The sequence below is a fragment of the Petaurus breviceps genome, unplaced genomic scaffold (genome assembly GCF_028583685.1).
Source record: "Petaurus breviceps papuanus isolate PSGF00001 unplaced genomic scaffold, PetGlider_PUasm1.0 90692, whole genome shotgun sequence".
Classification (NCBI taxonomy): domain Eukaryota; kingdom Metazoa; phylum Chordata; class Mammalia; order Diprotodontia; family Petauridae; genus Petaurus; species Petaurus breviceps.
The window spans coordinates 1,249,799-1,273,589 of record NW_027187313.1 but is presented as its reverse complement, the minus strand read 5'-3'; the positions used below and the strand labels follow the sequence as shown (position 1 = coordinate 1,273,589).

Below are 23,791 nucleotides of genomic sequence, written 5' to 3'. Positions count from 1 at the left end.
TTTCTTGCAGCCGACATTTCTAGACTACGTAAGACCCCGCTCCTGGACGTGTCACTATGTGTTTTAAAAACTTGGAATCAGTTTTCTTTCTTGATTGAATGTGTGTGCCACCTGATTCTGAAAAAGCAGCTGCTTTTAGAAAAAAAAAAAGATACTCTGTGTCAAGTAAAATCAGATTGCTACAAGTGACCACATCGGTGACCATCTAAAGCCAAGGTGATGCATCAAGTTCAGGGGAATCCTATTGAGGAGGATTTTTTTTCTCTTTGGGGAAATCTATAAGGTACAGATTTTTGGCGAGTCGGATCTACTCAAAGCTTAGCAGTCGTGTCCATCCATTACTTGTCTTTCTGTACTCATTTATTAAACACTGTGTTTTCTTTGTTACTGAAATAACCAAAACACACGTAAAGAATTAATGCTTTGAATATCTGTTGTTTGCGACTTATTTCTATGCACATTGTTGTTATGTATATTGATTAAAAATGTATTTGAAAAGGATAATAACAGTATTAATGTGGAATATGTTTAAAGAGCTTATATCATTGATTTTTACAAAGATGATTCTTATACTTTTTTGTATTGTTTTCATTCTAAAATATACTTAAGAATTCACTATTGAGTCAAAAAAAATCTGAATTCAAGCTACTATTTCACAGTTTTTCTGTTTTCTAGCATAGGCCATGTGATTTATGTGACACAAAGATAAGCCTTTTTATTAGAAATCCTATATAGGTTCACATTCCTAAAATCTGCATCTGTTCTTGAGGAGGCTCAGGGGTGGGAAGAGAGTGGAGGTTTTTTTTCTTCCTGTAACCCTCCTAAGCCATTTATTTCCTTTTTGAGGGGGATGAACAAGTATTGGAATTATTTATTATGGGGCTCATTACATAATAGCAAAGGCATAGATTTTTAGAGAGCAACTTAGATTCTGAAGACTTGGTTATTAGCATTATTAGTAAGAAGATTGCCGGCAAATCTGAGTTGCAAACTAATTAGTTGCTGGTCTGAAAGCTCCCTACTTCCCAATCAGTGAAATCACTTCTAGACCAAAAAAAGACTTCAATCAATCAACAAGTATTATTGAGTACTTATTCTGTAATAGGCTATTTGGGAACTAAAGGGCACACTTTTAATAGTACAAGGAGTGCCACTGTAATTAAAGCAACTCATATTTCTCCTTTGGAGATGGTTTTGTTGCTAATAGTTTCCACTACTGATAAAAGTATATTTTATACCCTATTTCCTCTTCTGTGACATGCTTCCTACATTCTAATATGATCGATATTCAGATACTGTGTTAATGTTCTCGGATACCTGCGACCAAGTCAGAGTTGTCTTCTTTTGTGCATTTTCAGGTGTCCTACAGTATGACAGCAAAGGTAGCATCATAGACACTAAATTACGATAACAGGGATATAAGTCACGGGCTGTTGGGAACACATGCGAGGAGGGTTGAAGATTATGAGTTGAAGCTTGTTCTAGCAAGTTTTGGATTAGTCTTTGGGACCACCAAAACTTTTACCACAGGGAATATTAGGCAGCAGGATTAGGCTTCATAATACCTTCAGGCATAATTTTCTGTGTATGTTTTACTAGATCTCTTATCTCAACTCTGTGAAGGGTACAAAGAAGCAGCATTTTCTGTGGGAATAAGAAGTTAATTCCAGAAACAGGAATGTTTAAAAGCAGCCTGTTTTCCATGGTATCTGCACCTATGTGTTTTTCCTCCTTTCTAAGTTGTGACTCACAGGATTCCGAATCAGCTGCCAAAGTGAGGAGGAGGTCTTGTAGCCTCCCTTACTTCCTTTTTCTAAAAGTGTCTTTCATAATTTCTGTTTGTTCTTTTTTGCATTGAGTGAACATTTATTTGCCGTTGTGCTTTTAGTAGAACTTCACAGTCAATTTCAGTATTTTTTCCACTCCCACATGAGCTGGCCCCCAGGTTCTCAGTGAAGGACTCACTCACCTTTTAACTGAACAGCTACTCTGTGTTGATCTTCATAATGTTGCTTTCCTTTTATCTGAAGTAGCAGGTGTGTGTATTTTTGTTGTTGTTCTGTCTTATTTTAAATATATTTGTCACATGGGAGCATTGCCCGAACCAGTGTTGACATTTTAGTAGATGCAGCATGGAGTTGAAACTCAGTGAGCAGCTGTGCCAATGAACAGGCTGGTTGTCCCCCAGTGAGGTCCCTGCTGCCTGAGCCATAGCAGCAGCTTTCCTCATCTGGGTCATTCACCCCAGTGTACTTTATCCACAATGTTACTCCAAGGAAACTCATGGTATACTTCAGGGCCGAAGTTATTTTTACATACTTATCAGAGTTCTGATTCTCTGTCATCTGATTTTTCTGAGTGCCTGGTTTTCTTTCCCTTGAATCCTCCTTTGTTCACTGGTCCTACAATTTGTTTAGCATTCATTGTACTAGAATTGACTTTTTAAACAGACAAGATGCCTTTTTTAAACTTTGAAATATATGAGAAATGGAGAAATACTGCTCACATGAAGAATACAATAAATAAATATATTTGGAAAAACACTGGGTTTTGTGTTATTTAAAATATAACTGAGTTTAGTTAAGTTCTTTTTATTTTTTCTTAATGAAAGGAATTCAGTGCTTCATTGTAAAAGAGACAAGAGCCACATATGGTTTTCTTATACATTTTATTTACAGTTCCCTCTCAGTATTTTAGATAGGATTATATTTCAAATATGAAAAGGATAGAGTTAGGTTTTAATTTTTTTCTTTACCTGAAATATATCCCTTTATTAAAAGACCTAATAGCTAATAAAAGGGACTTGGAGCAAGATTTAAAGAAAAATGAACTGCATAGGCATTGAATGGGCCCCTGGGGACAAACCAAAAGGATCATTAATTGCTATTTAACTTAGTCAATGCTGCATCTCCCCTAGAACTAATATATATGCTTTAGGATTTGTACATCACTACCCACACAATTTTATTTGACTCATACAACAACTCTGTGCTCTGCTCTTAGCCCCATTTTACAGATGAAGAAACCAAGGCTTAGAGGCTAAAGGACCTGCTGATAGTCACACAATAAGTGGTAGAGTTAAAAGTTAATCCAGGCCTTCTGACTCCATCTAGTAATCTTTCCATCGTACCACACTATCTCTCCCACTGAATGTTCCCATCATCAACAAAGAAGTTTAGCAAGTTGAACTGGTACTTCAAAGGCTTAGAAAAATCAGGCATTGAACCGAAGAGAAAGAAAACCAACGGCTTTAAAACTGAAATAAAACCCAAGAGCTGGGGGTGAGGGTTGGCAACATTAATGAACAAATCTGAGAAAAAAGCAGAGAGCAAATGCAGAGGGACGGTCATAAGGCCAAAGGAAGTACGCTTATTAATAACAACAGCTAGCATTTATATAACATTCCAAGACTTGCAAAAGATGGGTTTTACATATTGTGGTAGCTGGTGCATCCCATAGAACACTGGGCTTGGAGTCAGCCTTAGTTTCCTCATCTATAAAGTGGGGATAATAACAGCACCTCCCCCCCCCCAGGGTTGTTGTGAGGATCAAATGAAATACCTGTGAAGTGCTTAGCACGGCCTGGCACAGAGTAGGTGCCATATAAATGTTATCATTAGCCAGTGGGAATACTGCAGGTTTTTAGGAAGACTCCCGCATATGTACCAGAGACTGGTAGGCTGTGGCTGAAATAGAACATCACTTGATGGGAAATTAGATTCTCCCATCAAAGGGGAGGGAGCCTTTCTGTAGATGCAAGTGTGTCTTCAAGGTCAGTGACCCACTGACACCAGAAAGAGGCCCACAGAAGTACCAGGTGTGGAGCAGGGGGTGGTCCAGTCTGGCTGAGATGAGGCTGGAAAGGCAGGGTAGCAACAAACTGTGGAGAGCCTTAAGGAGGAGGCAAAGGAAATTAGATGATCAGTGGTCAATAAGGGAGCATGAGTGGAGAAGTGATGTGGTCAGATTGGGGTACAAGAATAATTCTTTGCAGTCATTTGAAGGACAGATTGGAACTGGAAGAGTGAAGCCAGAAAAACCTGTAAGGGGGCTACTGTGGTAATTCAGATGGGCAGTAAATGTAGTATAGTAGATAGAGACCTAGGTTCTGTTTGTTTTTTTACAGGCCACTTCAAACTTTAATACTATTCCCACCATACTTTCAGAAAATAAAATGCTCTAGGAATAATAATAAAACAACAAAGCTGCCAATTCCTTCCCAAACTACAAACAAGTTTTAATTTATGAACAGGATTGTCCATCCTCTGATATAACTGGCCAAGTGACAGGACAAAACACTTAGCCTTTTAGTGGTCTAGGCAGCCAAGACTGTTACTGGCCCTGCATTAGTGAGGGTGGGAGAGGGGAATAAACATTTACATGGCACCTACTATGTGCCAGGCACTTTGCTAAGCCTTACCTGGGAGTTCTGTATATTGCTGAAATATCAGAACCAGAACAGAGGAAGGAATGTATATGAGTGGTACAGTGGAATCAGTAGGACCATGGTAACTGATTGGGATGAGAAGAAAAGGGAAGATTCAAAGACAACCCAAAAAATACTAACTTAGGAAGCCAGGCCATAGACAGAAATAATCAGACAGGAGGATCAATCTGATCAGGAAAGAATAAATTTGGTTTTGAATATCTGAGTTTGGGGTGCCAGTAGAATATCCAGGTAGACATTCTTTAACTTTCTGGGGATGTAGATACAGATAGCAAAAGGGCAGTTAGGACAGGAGATGTAACATGATTTGAGTGTCATTTGCTAACGGGTAAATTGTGTTAAGGAAGAAACTGCAAAGGAAAGAAAAGGACTGAGGACATACCTTTAGGAAATACCACCATTAAGTTACCAGGAAAAGGACAGAAATTGAATAGGACAGGAAGAGAATTCAGAGAGTAAGTCTTGGAAGGCTTAAAAGAGTATATCCAAGTAGGAGGGGAACAGTTAACAATTTTGGCAGAGGATTCAAGGAAGATGAGGATTGAGTGAAGGCCATGGCATTTGACTATAAGGAGCTACTTCAGTAGAGTAGAAGAGGAAGTATTATCACAGGAATCAGGATCTCAGATTTAAAAGGGACCTACCCCAGCTTATCTGGGATCAAGGTGCAGAAAGTTTGGAGAAGCCAAATACCAACTTGCAGACAGTGCAGAAAGGGAGAGACTAGTTTGGATGAAGAGCAGAAAGGTCCCACAAGAACAGTTAAAATTTTATTGCTACTCGTAAAGGGGAGGAGAATTCAATAAATTCAATTCAGTAAACATTTATGAAGCACTTACTGTGTGCCAGATACTGTGTTAAACTGAAGATACAAAGAAAAAAAATAAAAAATGGTTCCTGCCCTCTGGCTTAGACAATTATCATCCCCTCAGTTTCCAATTCTTGGCCACCACAAAAAGTAGCTATAAATATTTTTGTATATGTGAGTCCTTTTCCCATTTTTATTAGAATAGCACATGTCTCTAGGTGGGTTATACCATATGTAAAAGGAACAGGGTGGGTAAAAGCTTAAGTGCAGTATTATTACATATATTTTTAATTATTTATTTTTAGTTATCAACATTTACTTCCATAAGATTTTGAGTTCCAAATTTTCTCGACCTCCCCAAGACATCATACAATCTGATATAGGCTATATGTTTACATTCATATTAAACATTTTCATATTGGTCATGTTGTAAAGAAAAATTAGAATGAAGGGAAGGTACTATGAGAAAGAAATAAACAAACAAAAAGCAAATACAGGGTGTCCCTGAAGTCTGGACACATAGGAAATCTCTAACTATGCATATTTTCAAGAAATAAAATGAATGAAATTTTCAACATTTTATTAGCATAAATGTGATTTCATAGGAAGACATAGGAAATCTCATTAATTAAATTAATCTCATTGATAAGGAAAATAGTTCCTAGTAGCTAATGAAAGCTTTTATTCCATAGGAAAATGTCATGGCTGAAATTTATGCTAATTAAATGTTGAAATTTCATTCATTTCATTTCTTGAAAATACACAGTTAATGATATTTCCCATGTGTCCAGACTTTAGGGACACCCTGTAGTGTGCTTTGATCTGCATTCAGACCCCATAGCTCTTTTTCTGGATGTGGATAACATTTTCCATCATGAGTCTTTTGGAGTTGTCTTAGATCCTTGCATTGCTGAGAAGAGCTGTCTATCAAAGTTAGTCATTGTACAATGTTGCTTTTACTGTATACAATGTTATGGTTCTGCTCATTTCACTCAACATCAGTTCATGTAAGTCCAGGTTTTTCTGAAGTCGGCCTGCTCATCAGTTCTTAGGGAACAATAGTGTTTCATTACATTCCTATACCACAACTTGTTGAGCCATTCCCCAATTGATGGGCATCCCCTCAGTTTCCAGTTCTTGGCCACCATAAAAAGTTGCTCTAAATATTTTTGTATATGTGGGTCCTTTTCCCATTTTTATGATCTGTTTGGGATACAGACCTAGCTGGATCAAAGGGTGTGCACAATTTTATAGCTCTTTAGGCATGGTTCCAAACTGCTCCCCAGAATGGTTGGATTAGTTCGCAACTCCATTGCATTTGTGTTCCAATTTTCCCCTATCTTTTCAAATACTTATTTTCCTGTTTTGTCATGTTAGCCAATCTGACAGGTGTGATGGTGCCATCTTTAACAAATCTGCAGATGACCCAAAGCTGTTGTTGTTCCCTTCAGGAGGTGACCTTGACTTGTTCATGAGTTGGATTTAAGTAAGACAGAGTTGCACAAAGTTAGTAGCCTCTACTCTCTTCCACAGTGGCAGGACAAAGGTCAAGACAACTGGCAATGGCCCCAAATGGCCCCAGATGCAGTGGATGACCTTGGTATCTTCAATGTCTGACCAAGCTCTAAGTGTTCCACAGTGCCAGGAAGGGGATGGGGAGGAGTCTTCACATCCTTGGGGCCTGTTGGTTATCCTCAACCTGGTTTAGCCCATCTGCAGAGAAAGTTTATCAGGGTGTGGCCACTGGGCATGCTACAGATTCTTGGAGGCACAGGTGAGAGTAGGGTGAAAGGTGGACACCAAGGATGTATGTGCAGCCCTGAAAAGACCTCAGCAAGCCCTCAGACCTGACATGCTAGTCCTCATGGAACACTCCATACACCCCAGGCTGACCCAGAGCTAGGAATTAGAGGAAACACTGGTTGACAGAGTCCAAAAAAGAGCCCGAGGGGGCGAAAACACTGGGCTATTTTTCATTTACCTCTAACTCATATTTAACATTTTCTTTGTTGAAAGTAGATTTTGGAGAGAACATAATGGACTCCATTTTATTCTATTTGATGTTATTTATTTTCTTTCTCTTTCTTCATGATGCCTCTTTGAGGGAGTACGAAAAGTCTCTCTCTTCCCCAAATCATTTCATGATTACAAAAGAGGGGAAGAGAAAAGGAGAGAGGGAAAGAGAGAGGAGAGGAGAGAGAGAGAGAATGACAGAGAGGAGAGACAGAGAGAAACTGAACCTTTAGTTGTTTAAAAACAGAATTCAGAGAAGATTATCAGTGGGTTGCTTAGGCTTCACTAGATTTCCAAAAGGACCCATGTTACTGTTGACCTTTTGAAAAAGTTTAGTTGAAGGAGACAAACAAATAGGAATATAAAAATTACATTATTTATTCATTATTCATTAATTATTATTCAATATTCCCTTAAGGCTAGCATTACTTGTACTAGGAGTGCAGGGCTAAAGTCCTGACTGATGAACAGAAGAATCATAAGACTTTTTATACATTTTTAGAGCCATCCCAATTCAGGATGACCACTGTCACAAAACTTTATGACTTACATTTGTTACCATCTATATGTGAAAGAGTTTCTTGGTTGTAAATGCAAATTGACAACGACCAGAGCAGGGCCTATTTACATTTTATAGTCTCAGTATGTCTGTTTTGCTCTCAAGTAGACTAAGTCCCAAGATAAGGGAAATCTCACCTCTGGTCTTTGAAGTTGCTAACAAAGGGAAAGGCATTTTTAAATCAACCAAAGCAGTTTGTTTGATTAATTCAGACTTTGGCCAAAATATGATATTTACTGATTACCAATACAAAACAAGGTCAAGGACCTCTACTAGAAAAAAGTGCAGAGATATGAAAGTATAATACAATCTATGCAGCCCTGAACAGAAAGATTAAAAAAGTTTAACCCATATAACCAATCACTCAACAAGCATTTTTAAGTGTGAGCCCCTATAAAGACATCTGTAGAACATCTAGGTGATAATGACAGCTGGCATTTATGTAGTATTATAAGGATTGCAAAGCACTTCACAAATGTTACTTCATCTTCACTACAACCTTGCAAGGTAGGTGTTATTGATATCTCCACTATATAGATGCGTAAACTGAGGCAAATAGAGGTTTAAGTGATCCAGGGCCAACCAGCTAGTAAATGTTTGAGGCAGAATTTGAACTCAGGTCTTCCTGACTCCAGGTCTAACCTCTATCAACTAGGCCACTTAGCTGCCCCAGTCCTTATTAGCAGGGCTAGCCTCAGACAACAATCTATGCATACATAATAGGTCCTTCAAATTTCATGATCTCAAACTATAATGTTAGGGGAGAAAAATCTCTCCAGTTACAGATTCCAAGAGATTAGCATTTCCATCTAACTACTAGTTGAAGATTTATCTCTGTCCTATGTCTCCTCAGCAATTTCTAGAAAATCTGATGCAGCTCACTCACCTCCATTCTAATCCTTACAGGCTGAAGTTCTCACTTGTCCCTAAAACCCCAGAACACTTTGTTACTATTCATCTTACAAGGTCAAATCAAAAAAAGACACATTTGCTCTGGGCCAGATTTTGTGCTGAGCGCTGGGGATAAAAAACAAAACCAAAACCAAACAAACCAGCGTATCATTTATGTCATTGATCACACTCACAATAGTCCATTTTTTATTAAAGTTTCTTCTGTCACATTTCTTTTTCCCGATTCAATTGAAGGCAAGGTTTATAGAGTCCAGATAGGGCTGTGGAAATAATCCTGGAATTGGAGCCACAGGAGCTTTTGCAACAATCGGTCACTCGGGTTAGGTCATCTGTAAAATGAGTGATTCGGCATGGAAGACGCCCGACATGCCTGGTTGCCCTGAATTTATGATGCCATGTCTTATTCCATTCAGACATTTATGAGGAACCTCGTCCACACAAAGCAGTGTTAGGCTCTAGGGGAAGGTTCAGACCCATGAAGCAATCCAGGAAGTCAGTTAAGTAAATCTCCTAAGGGTATGTTTCAGAATCACAGAGAGTGAGTCAGAATACTGGAGCTAGAAGTGATTCCCCAAAGCATCCTCCTTTAGTTTTTACAGAAGAAATTTGGAGCTGACTGAACTTGCCCAAGGTCACACAGATAGTTAGTCACCAAACTTACATCAATATTCTTAACCCAGTGATCCTGAATAGAAGCCCCAGTGTCTGGAGGGGATAGGAGTGGGAGGGAGGAGGAGGATGGGTCACTGGGGACAAAGTTCACTGAACTGGCAGTTCACTGGATAGAGCACTAGGCCTGGAGTCAGGAAGACCTGATTTAAAATCCAGCTGTGTGACCCTGGACAAGTCAATTAACCTCTGTTTATCATAAATCATCAGTGAAGGAAATGGCAAACCACCCCAATATCTTTGCCAAGAAGTCAGACTGAACAGTGACTCAACAAAAACTACCAGAACTTAAAGGTATCAAAGAAATGTTCTTAAGCAACCCCCGAGAACACATCTTTGCTGTTCTGGCTTGTGTCTGGAATCTTGAAGGAAGCCCAAAGGACAAGTAGACTGGGGCAGTGGCATTATGATAATAATAACACCAGGGAGCATTTATGTAGTGCTCTAAGGTTTGCAAAGAGCTCATTATCTGAACCCTCTATTTTACAGAATGGAGCAGAGATAGGTTAAGCCTTGACCAGGGTCCCAGAGCTAATTAGTTCCTGAGGCCAGATTAGATCTGGATCTTGACTGTACAACCAAGAGTCAAGTCAACTGAGATCCAGGTTCACACCCTAGATTCCTCAGTCTCTCACCACCCTTATCCCATGGGTTGCAGCTGAAGGTCTGTTGATTTCAGCTCTGTACCATCTCTCAAATACACCCCCTTCTCTCCTCTGATACTCCCACCATTCTGTGCAGGTCCACATTACCTCATGCTTGGATTACTGTAGTAGACCGCTGGTGGCTCTGTCTGCACTAAGTCTCTCCCCATTCCAGGCCATCCTCCTCCATTCAGCCACCAAAATCATTTTCCTAAAACATAAATCTTATCATGTCATCCCCCTATTCAGTAAACTCCAATGGTTCCTTATCACTTCTAGGAACAAATACAAAATGTTCTGGCATTCAAAACCCATCATAACCTAATTTCCCTCTTACCTTTCCAGTCTTGCATCTGACTCCCCTATGACAAAATACACTTTGATCCAGTGACACTGACCTGGCTGTTCCATTAACAAGACACTTCAACTTTTGGCTTTAAGGCATTTTCTCTGGCTCTCTCCCCTACCTGGAACATTATCCCTCCTTCCATCTGACTATAGACCTCCCTGGCTCCTTTTAACTCTCAACTAAAACCCCATCTACCACATGCTTTCCCCAACTTCTCTTAATTCTAGTGCCTCCTCTCTATTAATTATTTCCTGTATATGGTTTGCTTTGTATATATGTTTACATGTTGTCTTTACCATTTGATTAAAAGCTCCTGGAGGATAGGAGCTGTCTTTACCTTTTTTTTCTGCCAGGGCCTGGCACATAATACGTTCTTAATGTAATTTATTATATAAAAAAAGCATTAAGCACCTATGTGCCAGACACTGTGCTGTGATGAGTAAAAAAAAAAGTACATACGGGCCCTGCCCACAGGCAGCTCACAAAATCTATAGATCTACTGCACCACCTACCTGCCGCTATTAGAAATCGTTCATCTATAGTAAAATAGTAATTTTCCAAATCCTGTGGAATTTTAGGGACCTGCCAGTTTTATTTTTTTCTTTACTTTAACTAAAACAAACCTTCCGTTTAATAAAATATAACAAGTATTATCATTGGTATTAAATGGTCCGAATCCTACCTCCAACACTTGAGTAAGTCTTTGAATCTGCCAGCCTGTTTCCGCTTCAGTAAAAGGGATATAACAACAGTGCCTACCTGTTAGAGTTGTGGTGAGGATTAAATCAGCTAAGGGCATATGTAAAGGGCTTTACTGACCTTAAATATTCATGTAAATATTAGCCTCTATTACTGCTGTGGTTAGGGGAGGCGGGAGATAAATAGAAAATTGAGATTCTGCGTGGTCGTTTGCTTTGCCCGTGGTCAAACGCAGCTCAAATGCATCTCATGTCCACGGATCAATTTATTACTGATTCCCTAGTTCCCCTCCCCGGCCTTTCAGCCACGTATCTGGACGTGTCAGGCGTAAATTTCACAGAAGACCAAATGAAGGGACCTCTTTTACTCATGCGCACTGGCGCCGTTATCCCTCGGAAGGGCGTTAAAGGGTCCCTTTTGTAATTTAGGCAGGAACCTTCTTGAAAACTCTAAATTCTCTAGACAGTTTTCCTATCTTTTTATAGACTCTTCTGAAACATCCCTACAAAGAGATATTTTAAATTCCAAAGACGTTTGCTAGGGGGGCGGCAAAAGCAAGCATTTGAATTCTTCGCCTTCCGCTCAGGCTTTTATGTAGAGAGCCATTATTGACGGTTGCTATGGCTTAGGGGCCTTCAGTTTCTATGGCGACGATCAGGCGTCCACGCAAAGTCTCTTGGCCCAGTAGCGGGAGGGTAACGTGGTTGGAAGCATGGCAGGGGGCATTTTGCTGTTGCTTTAGCTGATTTGCCACTGTTGTTGGAAACAGAGGCCTGACGCTACCCCTCAGCATCCGTGGTGGGAACCCTTCCTCCAACAGCGTGGACCCCCTCCCCACCTGCCCCCAGCTCCGCAACCTTTCTCCAGTCGAGTGGGCCGGAATTTGGGGGCCGGGAATAGGACCAAGGCGGGCGGCGGGCGGGAATCCCTGCTCCAGCCCAGACAAGGCGGGGAGCCGAGCTCACCCTCCTCGGGACCCTTTGGCAACCTCCCAGGGGTGAGGTTATTCAGCCTCGTGTGAAGAGAACCTTGTGTGAAAGGCTGGCTCCCACGCCCAGGCAGAATCATTTAGGCTCATAGGAGCAAGGGAAGGAATAAAGGTTCTCGAGTCCAGCCCCCCGCGGTTTGAGGAAACCGAGGTCAACAAGCAAGGTTCAGAAACTAGCCGGAGGTCACACAGTCAATAAAGGGCAGAGCTGAGATTCCAGCCCGTGTTCTCTGATTTCCAATCGCATGAGCTTTTCCTACTGCTCCACTGCGAAGGCAGGCTGCTGTCTCTTTGTCCGCTCTAGTCACCTTAACTGTCATTTTGTGACCTTTTAAATATTTTTCTCTCTCTTTTAGGACTGTGGTGGTAACTGAGTAAAAGAACAATAGTTATTACTCATCATGTCTAAAAACAAAAAGTCTGGTTTATTGCCTCCAGTCCAGCCCTCAACTTCTGAGGAGAAAGGAGCTATGGATTTGAAGGCCACCAACGAAAAGGAGATAGGTAAAAAGCTCACCAAGGAAACGTCTTACACGATTCTGTCCAGAGATGGAAAACATCCCTTATTCACTTTCCCCCATTTGGGTTGGCAGAATACCTACAACTATATAACTGTTTTCTAATAACTCATTTAAATAAAGATAAAAGAGTGATTTTTTTAATACATCAAAAAACCTACTTTCACCCTGTCTCATGACATGCATGTAGCAGGTTTGGCTATGTATCTGTTTTGTTGTCAAGCCCTGTTTTATATTGTTTTGAATTAACCCTATTTTAAGCAGTCTATACAGTGCATGAACAATTCAATTCAATATATATTTATTAAGCTCCTACTGTGTGCCGGACACCACTCAACAAGAGCAGGATGATGTAGTGAAAAGAACACAAATTATCCTGAGAATTAGAGTCCTTGAGTTCAAATCATGGTTCCAACTTTTACTACCTTCATGACCTTGGGCAAGTCACTTAACCTCCCTGGGCCTTAGTTTCCTCATCTTTAAAACGAGTGGCTTGGATAAGATGACCTCTTAGGTCCCTTCATGCTCTAGATCTATGACCCAGCCTGACCTTGAGGAAGTTACAGTCAGTCCAAGGGATAGTAAATGTACATACCCAATAAATGTATAGATTTTTAGGGAATCTTGGGCTTTTGGGGGGGGCAGTGAAGGGAGGCAAGGAGAAATCTGTGCTTTCATTAGAATTGGAATCACTCTACCAAAGCAGATAGGTGCACACTACATATTTTTGTGGCACTAAGAAGTTATGTTTGAGGAGCTCACAGTTGGATGGGGGAAGAAAACATGCCAACAACTACATATGTGCACAATACAGTTTTTTTGGGAGATCATCTCCTGCTGAAAGCATGAGCAGGGGAAAGAGTGGTGCCTGGAAAGGCCATACATCCAGTGTTGGTCAGAGGTACAGCTTGAACCCCAGTGTTCCTCATTTGAAGGCTGCCTCTCTAAAAACTTGCTTATTTTCTGTTTTCTACCTTTTACTACTTATCTTTTTTCTACATTTTGGTGATATTTCTTTTATAATTCTATATTTCTTAAATAAATAGAAACCTAAACTGCTAAACTGTAGAAAAAAAATGAGACTTTTCCTACTTCCAGATGTCAAAAGCTTGCTCATACCACTACTCCTTATTGTTCTGGATGGATACTGTGTCACAGTATACATTTTTTCCTATCTTCACTGATAACAGAATTTGTTTCTAGTTTTCTATAGAAACAGATACTTGGTATTGGCAGCCCCACCGAAAGATTTATCATGATCCAAATGTGATATTTCTATGTATGTAAGTTATTATTAACCATAGTCAAGGCGGTGACTTTTGGGGGAGAAATGTATCAAGAACTGGATGTTCAAAACATTATAGTCAGACCAAATTATCAAACTAACTTATGGAATGGCTTTCTGAATTCAAGCTTGTTAGATGATAACAATAAGGAACCTATAATTCAATACAGGCTTGTTTACTAAGAAATAAGGAATGGGAAGTCATAGTTTGCCCTTGCTTTGCTAATTGAAATCATGGGATCATAGATTTAGAATAGGAAGGAAACTTAGAGGCCTTTTAGTCCATCCCCCCACTTTCCAGATGAGGAAAATAAGGACCAGGAAGGATAAGTGACTTGCTCAAGGTCACAAAGGCAGAATCAGTATTTGAACTCAAGGTCTCTTACATGAGTCATAGTCATTTGGTCTGGTATTTCCTGATTCTGTAAAATAAACTGATGTGGAGCTGCAAACACAATCTTATCTATAGCCAAATTGATTTACTCACTGCTCCCATGTCCCTTATCTATACTATTTCACTTTGTGATCTTATCAACTCACATGGTTTCTATTTTTGTCTCTAAACACTCTCCAATCTACTAGTCCAGTCCAAACTTCTCTCCTGACCGTCAATATGGCATCTCCTGCTGCTTATTGGACATTTCAAACTGGATGTCCCATAGACTTTTTTTTTTTAAAGCAATTGGGTAACTTGCTCAAGATTACACGGCCAGGTATTTCTGGGTGGGTGCTAAGTGTCTGAGCCTGGGATTCGATACCCAGGTCATCCTGACACTGGAGCCAGTACTCTTACTCGCTGTGCTACCTGGCCACCCCGCCCCCCATAGACTTTTAAACTCAACATGTCCAAACATTATCTTTCCTCCCAAATACTTCCCTCTTCCTAACTTACAAGGCTTTCCACTCTCTACTTGGGTGCTTAATAAGTCCTTGTTGACTAACCAACCATCTCCCTTGGTGATCTTATAAGAGTTCAATTATTAGCTCTATGCAAATGATTCCCAGATCTAATAAAACAGTCCTAACTTCTCCTTCCCTCTCATACCACCACCTTTTGGACATCTTGAACTAGATGTCCCATAAATATCCTAAACTCATCATGTCCAAAACAAAACTCATTACCTTTCACCCCAAACCTTCCTGGCTTCCAAACTTTCCTATTATAGTTGTTTTGGTTGAGGTACCACTATCATTCCAAACATCCAGGTCCATAATCTAGGTGACATCCTTGATTCCTCTTGTTGCACTCACCCAGCTTGTGACATAGGACCTTCTTAGAAAAATGTATTTGTAGATAACTCTTTAGTCACTGTGTTGACAAGTCCTGTCCTTTCTACCTTAGCAGCATCTCCCATGTGTATGTCCCTTTCTCTACCCTCCACCCTGGTGGCCTCATCACCTTAATCTTAGACTATTGCAATCACCTCTGGTTATTCTCTCCATTCCAGTCCATCCTTCACTCAAAGCTGCCCAAGTGATCTTCCTAAAATGCAGGTCTGACTGTCTTGCTCCATGGTCAGTAAACAGTGGGTCTGTCTTCCCTTCAGGATCAAATAGAGAATCCTCCTTTTGGTTTTTAAAGCCTTTCACAGACTGGTCTCTTTCTACCTTTCTAGTCTCCTATACCTTACTGCCTTCCATGTATTCTTCAATCCCATGACTCTTTGCTGTTCCTTAAAGAAGAAACTCAATTTCCTCACTCCTGGCATTTTCCCCAGCTCTCCCCCATGAATGAAATGCTTTCCCTCCTCACTTCCACCTCCTTGGCTTCTCTTCCTTCATTCATATTTCATCACCTTCTGCAAGAGAGATTTCCCCTGCTAGATCCTTTGCCCAGAGATTATATCTTGTATGTACATAGTAATTTGCATGTCATTTCCCTATTAAATTGTGAGTACCTTGAGGTTGGTATTTATTCTTAGCACAGTACCTGGTGCATAGTAAAGTACTTAGAGCTTATTGACTGACATTTTGGGATATATTCCTAGTTAAGGAATCTCCAGATGAAAGGTGAAAATAAAATGGACATTTTATTCACTTTATATGCACAATTACAAATTGCTTTCCAGAATTATGGTTCCAATTCATGGCTCCACTAACTATCTCTTAATTGCCAAATTTGATGGCCTTTCCTTCCCCCAATTCTCATCTTTCTTTTAATAATTACCTTCATTGAACACTGTTGGCTTCTCTGTCCTGAAAATTCTCTCCTCTACTACTCTTTTTATTTTTTTTTCATCTTTTTGGAGAGGGAAGGTAGGGCAATTGGAGTTAAGTGACTTGTCCAAGGTCACACAGTTAGTGAGTGTTAAGTGTCTGAAGTTGAATTTGAACTCAGGTCCTCCTGACTCCAGGGCCAGTGCTCTATTCACTGCGCCACCTAGCTGCCCCAAACACTACTCTCTTCTGATTCACTTACCTGTCCTACTAACCACTTTTTCTCAGTGTCCTTTGCTGGCTTACTATCCACATCATGTCCCCATTTAATGTGAGTGTTCCTCAGAGTTCTGCCCTGGGCCCTTTTCTTTGTCTACACTCTCCTACTGTAGCCCCAACAGGTATACTAGGCTTAATTATGATCCTTGATGATTCACACTCATTTCTGTATATCTAGTCCCATTCCCTCCCCTGAGAAGTCCCACATTACTAGTTGACTTTTGGACATTTCATTTTAACAGATGAGAAAGCTGAGACTCAAAGGTTTACACAGCTATAAGTAGCAGAATTGGGGCCAAAGCAGATTTTCTAACTCATGATCCAGTTGCTTTACTGATGCCAGACTCTTTGGCATACTCTGTCTAGAGGTAGTGAGTCTGTCTGGGATGAGCTGCATTCATTTTAGGGAACTCATTTCAGCAGTGGTTTTTCAGTCAAATGGCTTTTTAAGATCTAGCCACCAACTAGTAATAAGACCTTCCCACCTTTTTCTTTTTAATAAAATATTCTCAATATCTTTTGTTTTCACATTGCCTTAGTTTTCCTCTATATTCTCTACTCCCAGAAAGCCATCTCATATAGCAAATAATTTTCTTAAAAAAAGAAAGATAAGGGGGCTGCTAGGTGGGGCAGTGAATAGAGCAACAGCCCTGGAGTCAGGAAAACCTGAGTTCAAATCCAACCTCAGACACTTAACACAAAAACTAGCTGTACGACCCTGGGCAAGTCACTTAACCCCAATTGCCCTCCAAAAAGCAAAAAAAAAAAAAAAAAAGATAAAAATATCTTCAAAACCAATCAATGTGTCAAAAAGAATACCACAGCGTGGGCAACATTCCACATCCTCGGATCCTTCACCTCTGCCCAGTATTGGGCTCCCCTTTTGTAAAAAGATAAGTTTTTTGTTTTCCCCTGCAGATGACGCCAGCAACCTTTCTCTCTAACAACTTTCTAGTGGTCCCTGAGGTGGTTGAGAAATCCAGCGCGTTGGTCTGCTCCCAGCAAACCCAGCTGCAGTGTGATTTCATTCCGGAGGAAATTATTTTGTCTCTGACCAACGCAGCCTATGCTGGCGGGTGCCCTGAAGTCTTACTACCCCCTAAGAAAGTGAAAACTGTCAAAGAAATTAAGGTATGTGAGCTTGGGAGCATTTCAGCTTCTGACTTGCTGCCGTCTTAGAAAAATGTATTTGTAGATAAATTTTTCGGTAGAAATCTATTAACCTTCCCCAAAAGGTCGAGACCCCTAGGCATATGAATGAATGAAAATTGCTCTTCGTCATTCTCATTAAAGCGAATTGACTGAAATGGTTCATTTCCGAGGTTTTGCCCCTTTGCATAGTAATTTCTAGATCGTCGTTCAACCCCATGGGACCAGTGGCTAGACACGTTTTCTGTTTCCCTGCTGCCCCATACACTTTCATCCAATCCTATGAACAATGATACAATGTAGCCTGTTTCCTGGACCTGAGCCAAGGAGCTGTGGCTGGTTTTCGTGTGACAAGAGTTCCCTCTGCTGAGTCGCTGGCTGTCTCTGCTTCTCCTTAGCCCGGCTTGCGCTCCGCGAACAATGTTTGGCATCACCCCGCCCGGAGGAACAAGTTCAGATACCTGACGGATAACCCCATCTCCTTCACGGGAGCAGGAAGGTAAAGGCGAGAGGGAATGAGGGGAAGGGAAAGAGGCAGGAGAGGCTTTTTTATTTTAGTTAGACCTGTGATCGCATTGGCCTGGGGAGCCCCCCGGGAGGAACTTTCTCTCCCAATGCAGACCAACACTTTCTCTGCATCTTACTGCTCACGAAAGACTCTGAGAGCTGGATGAGCGTGGAGCCAGCCGGCATGTGTCAGAGGGGAGCAAGGAACCCGATAATCTTCCTGACGTCTATACAATATGCCACCCTATGTGTCTCTGGAAGCGACTTAGGATGTGTCGGTTTTCTTACTTTTCCACATCCATAGACTTGATGTTCAATTAATAATCATAGTAATAATATAATAATTGTCATTTATGTAGCTCCTACTGTGTGCCTAGAGCGGTGCTCAGCATTTTGCAAATATTACCTCATTTGATTCTCACAACAACCCTGGGAGGTAGGTCGCCATTTTACAGTCCAGGAAACTGAGGCTAAGAGAAGTTAATTGCCATGCCCTGGGACCACACAGCTAGTAAGTATCTGAGGTTGTATTTGAACTCCAATTTTCCTGACTCCAGAGGCAGTGCACAATCCACTGTGGCACCTAGCTATCTAGGCGGTTTCCTGGGAAGGGCAGAAATGGGAAACCATAAAATGTTAGAATTGGATATTTAGAGCTAAAGGGTCCTTGGATGTCAACTAGTTCAACCTCTCTCACTTAACAGAGGAGCAAACTGAGGCTTAAAGAGATTCAACAATCTGCCCAAAGTCAAACAGGTAGAGGAGAGCTAGGATTTGAACCTGGGTCCTTGGTTTCCAACTGAGGCATTCTTTCCCTTACACTACACCACCCCACACCATACCACCCTATCCCCACAACCTGAAGAAGGCAAGTAGCAGCTTTTCTTGGACTTCTTGTCATTAACAACAAACATTTGAGAACAAATTCTCTCTGCTTTGCCCCTCACATTGCATTGGGAGGAGATGGGACCATATATCATATCTAGTACAAAGAAAATAGATTCTGGAGATTTGAAGAGGAGAGGAGTAAACTAATTATTTCTAGAATCTATTCAATCTTTTGTTTTCCTCAGAGTGCTCTCTCATATCTATTAGTCTTAAATCAGCAGGAATTTCTTAGATCCTACTTTAAGAATAACAATCATACCACCTTACGTTTCTGTGGAAATCTATGGTTTTCAAAGTTTTTTTATTTGGCTTTCACAAGGACACATTGCAGTCAACAAGGGTGAGTCCACTTTAATTATTCATAATTTAGAGAGGAGAAAATGGAGCCTCAGAGAGTCTAGGTGGTTTGCTCATTGTCTAGACACACACTGTGCTAGACTCTTCTTTGGGGACCAAAGTTCAAGGCTGTGTAGAGTTCCATATAACAGATTTATTTTTTTTCCCTCCATTTGTGTGACTGTGGGATTACAGAGAAGGTCATAGTCATAATAATCTTTCTAATCCCACAGCAGAAAAGTACCAAGAATTTATATATTTCCATATATAGAACTTTTCTGGGGATATTTTGGGGTGGTGACAAAGAGCTTACTTGCTACTTTTTCTTTCTGGGTGCTAACATCATTCTGAAGTTTATTATACTACTGAACATTCCAAGTTTTTCAGGATTTGGGCCTTCTTTGTGTTATCTATTATGTTTTGTGATCATTCAAAAGTTTTATGCTTTATGACTGTGGCTTACAACATGGTCACTGGGTCATTTTTTGATTACAGCCCAGTTATTGGTTTATTTCTTGGTAGCCCCCTTAGTGAATTTCCAATTCAGATTGTCTCCGAGGCATTTATTTGACAAAAGTCTTGATTTTCTTTTGGGGGATATAAATGTATATGAACGTTAGACCTGTGAAACATGAGTACGGCTATTTGAACAACCAGGAGTAAAGAACTCTGTTTACTATAAACCTGGAATAGACAATCTTTAGTGAGTATTTCCTTGGACCCGTTTTCGACCATTTAGAAATATAATTAGTGGTCACTATAAGCCACCATTGCTTCATCACTGTAGGTGTAATGATAACAACATCCTGCTGGGTTCAGTCTTGTAGATTATGGAAAAGATGTAGATACATTTTCCTTAAATTTCTGCAAAAATATTTAACAAAGTCTCCTTTACTATCCTCATTTACAAATTGGAGGGAAATGAGTTAGGTGATAATCAAGTGGATTCGCACTTAGCTGAATGACCAGAGCCAAGGAATAGTCAAGCCTCTTTGGGTCATTGGCCACCTGGAGGGGATCTCTAGTGAACCCCAGGGATCCTGCTTGGCTTTATGTGTTGTGCATATAGCAATAATAACATGCATCTGTATAGTGCTTAACAGTTTGCAAAGTGCTTTACATTTCAAATAGAATGCACACTTGTCACATTTTAAATCACACAAAGCTGGGCAAAAGATAGCTAACATTTTGGATATTTAGCCAGTAGATTCTCAACTCTACCTATATAGCTCTAAACTCCCTGCTGACCTCAGATCTCAAATCTCCAGTTATCTTTCAGATATCCTCAACTGGATATCCAGTAGAGATCTTACTCCACATGTCTAAAACCAAACCCATTATTTTCCCCCTTAAACTCTCCCACTCTCCTACCTTCCCTATTACTCTAGAGGGTAACGCCATCCTTCCAGGCCCTCAGGTTGACAACCTAGAGGTCATCTTGGATTCCTCACTGTCTCTCATCCCCCCACATAAAGTTATTGCCAAGGCCTTTCGAATTCACCTCTGAAACATTTCTCACATATTCCTTCTCTTCTCTGACCCTGTCATCACTCTGGTGCAGACCCTTACCACCTCACTTCTGGATTATGACAATAGCCTGCTGGAGGGTCTGCCTGCCTCAAGTCTCTCTACACTCCAGTTCATCTTCATTCAGCCACCAAAGTGATTTCCCTAAATCACAAGTCTAACCATGTCCTCCACCCCCAACTCGGTAAACTCCAATGACTCCCTGCTGCCTTCAGGATCAGATACAAAATGCTCTGTTTGGTGTTCAAAGCCCTTCATAACCTAATCCCCTTCTTTTTACGCTTTGCTCCCTATTACACACCCTTCACTTCAGTGACAGTAACTTCCTGCCTGTTCCATGAACAAGATACTCCATCTCTCAGATCTCGACATTCTCTCTAGCTGTTCCCTATTCCTGGAATGCTCTCCCCACTCTGCTTTGATACTAGACTTCCTTTAAGTCTCAGCTAAAATCGCACCTTCTTCGGGAAGTCTTTCCCAAACCCTCTTTTTCTAGTGCCTTCCTTCTCTTAATTATTTCCTATTCATCCTGAATGTGGTGTGTTTGTGTGCAGTTGTTTGCTTGTTGTCTCCCCCATTAGAGGGTGAGCTTCTTGAGGGCAGAGACTGTCTTTTGCCTCTTTTTGTATCCACTGGCACATAATAGACAACTAATAAATGTTTATTGTCTGATCTATAGTAGGTGATTCTTTGTGAAACACAGTTGGTTGACCTGCACTCACCCCCTTTTTATTTCCTTTCACTTCTGAAAAGGGATTGGATAGAATCCTTCCAAACCATGCTTGCCTCTGACATCCCACCTTTGGATTTGGGCACAGCCTTCCCTTTGACCACCGCTTATGCTGCCTTTTATCCCCCTCCTTTCTCTAGTATGAGGCTCTTGTATGGGAGGTGGGGTGCCACAATGGGGTTTAGTTAGCCTTTGGCACGTGTTCTTACCCTGGAACAACAGATTGTTTAATACAGAGGCAAAGGCAAGCTCCAGTTCCAGCTTAAAATTCTGTGTATTGGAAAGTTTATTGAAACATTAATAAACTCATAAAAGCTTTGAGCTCCTAGATCAATTTCTAGATCTGGTCACTCGAACAGAGTTCACTCTCCTTATGTAGTTTTTCTCCCTAGGTAAATTTTAGCTCTCCTTTGGAGGATCCCTTCAACTTCCTCTGCACTCATCAACATTTATTTAAACCTGTGATACACTGCTTTCATGGATGACCATACATTCTTTTTTTTTTTTTTTGGACAGGGGAAGGCAGGGCAATTGGGGTTAAGTGACTTGCCCAGGGTCACACAGCTAGTAAGTGTTAAGTGTCTGAGGTCAGATTTGAACTCAGGTCCTCCTGACTCCAGGGCCTGTGCTTTATTCACTGTGCCACCTAGCTGCTCCATGACCATACATTCTTATGCTATGAGAAGGCAAAAAAAAAAAAAACATATTATAGGCACAATCTAAATCATAGCAAAGGAATAAATCACAAATGGAAATTTTATAACTAATAAATAGGGGAAGAAGGTGGAGGTTGGAGAAAGAAAACATTTCCTGAACTTCTCCATGATTCTTTTTTTTTTTTAAAGCAATTGGTGTTAAGTAACTTGATCAAGGTTACACGGCCAGTTATTTTTGTGTGGGTGTTAAGTATCTGAGGCCAGAACCGATCCCAGGTCTCCTGATGCTGGGGCCGGCACTCTTACTCACTGTACCACCTGGCCAGCCCTACTTCTCCATGATTCTTAAGAGGGGATGGTCATTCCCTAGAAATAAGCAATCCAAGTTTCCTTTTTATTTTAAAGTGGTTGAAACCACCTTTTGTACCCATTCTATAATTCTAATCACCATAGTCATGTTGCTCCCTCAGGCTTGTCGCTCTCCATCTTCGGCAGCCTAATTCAAAAGCTTCCAATGGCCTGGTGTAAGCCCACCCAGACCAGTTCACATCACAGGATGCCTGGGCTGAGGAACTTGCTCTTTTAGACCCTGGACTATGAATCCCAAGATCATTCGTCCTCTTCCTAGAGAATAAAGCCTGCACCTCCAGACATGGGCTTATGAACGAACAGATGTAGAATGATTTCAGAAGTAGCAGAAGAGGCTTTGTTAAAGATAAGTGAATGAGGACTCAAGCCTTGTTCATAAGTCTGGTTCTTCTCTTCTCCCTCTCCACTATCTCATTTGGTGATCTCATCAGCTCTGGTGAGTTCAGTTATTTCTCTGCAGATGATTCCCAGACCTGTCTACATCTAGGCCTAATGTTTCTTCTGTGCTCCAATCTCCCATCACTGATTTCCTTTTGAACATCTTGAACTAGATGTCCCTTAGACATCTTAAACTCAACATACCTAAAACACAACTAATCATCATTCTCCCCTCAACCCGTCTGTCTTTCAGAGTTCCCTATTACTGTCGAGGGCACCACCATCTTCTCAGTTGCCCAAGCTAGGTGTCATCTTCAGGTCCTCAGTAACACCTCACATCCCATCAATTGACAAATCTTGTCCTTTCTATCTTCCCCAACATTTCTTTTATATGACCCCCTTCTTCCACTAACATAGCCACTACCCTAGGTCAGGACTCTGGGTCACATAGTGGATAGAATGTTGGACTTGGAGTCAGGAAGACCTGAGTTAAAATCTGGCCTCCAACGTTATGAAGCTGTATAACTCTGGACAAGTCATTTAACTTGTTCGCCTCAGTTTTCTCATCTGAATAATGGGGATAATAATAACACCTGTTTCCCAAGGTTGTTGTGAAGCTCACATGAGATAACAAAGGTAAAGTGCTTTGCAAATCTTTTTTTTTATCTTTATCAAATACTTTATTAACTTCTAGTTTACATCATTCATTTCCATAAAATTTTGAGTTATAAATTTTCTCCCCGTTTTTCCCCTTCCCACCACCCCAAAATAGCAATCCCACTGGATATCCCCTCCTCCAATCTGCTCTCTCCTATATCTTCCCCCATCCCCCCTCTGATTTTCCAGTAGGGCACGGTGGATCTCTATGCCTCAGTGTCTGTATATCTTATTTCCCAGTTACATGTAAAATAATATTAATAATAG

The 23,791-nt window shown here is 40.8% G+C and overlaps 2 protein-coding genes and 1 long non-coding RNA gene across 5 annotated transcripts in view; 2 read left to right on the top strand and 1 right to left on the bottom strand.

Annotated features, from left to right (window-relative positions):
- The window catches only part of SOAT1 (sterol O-acyltransferase 1), an 85,170-nt gene extending 82,627 nt beyond the window's left edge, over positions 1–2,543 (top strand). Inside the window, exon 16 of the mRNA XM_069065465.1 lies at positions 11–2,543. Coding sequence (XP_068921566.1) covers positions 11–67 — 57 coding nt within the window. The 3' untranslated portion in view covers positions 68–2,543. The remainder of the gene's footprint in view (positions 1–10) is intronic.
- A 6,369-nt stretch (positions 2,544–8,912) lies between these two features.
- On the bottom strand, positions 8,913–11,474 carry LOC138144173 (uncharacterized). Of its 3 annotated transcripts, none has more exons than XR_011163876.1 (3): positions 11,084–11,474; positions 10,161–10,263; positions 8,913–9,249 (listed from the first exon to the last, which is right to left on the bottom strand). It is a non-coding gene; the product is annotated as an uncharacterized lncRNA (long non-coding RNA). The 3 variants fall into 3 exon arrangements; XR_011163877.1 differs by having other exon boundaries at positions 11,221–11,474; XR_011163878.1 differs by lacking the exon at positions 10,161–10,263.
- A 260-nt stretch (positions 11,475–11,734) lies between these two features.
- AXDND1 (axonemal dynein light chain domain containing 1) overlaps positions 11,735–23,791 on the top strand; it is a 136,145-nt gene continuing 124,088 nt past the window's right edge. Inside the window, exons 1-4 of the mRNA XM_069065463.1 lie at positions 11,735–11,898; positions 12,445–12,592; positions 17,283–17,458; positions 17,875–17,975. Coding sequence (XP_068921564.1) covers positions 12,490–12,592; positions 17,283–17,458; positions 17,875–17,975 — 380 coding nt within the window. The 5' untranslated portion in view covers positions 11,735–11,898; positions 12,445–12,489. The remainder of the gene's footprint in view (positions 11,899–12,444; positions 12,593–17,282; positions 17,459–17,874; positions 17,976–23,791) is intronic.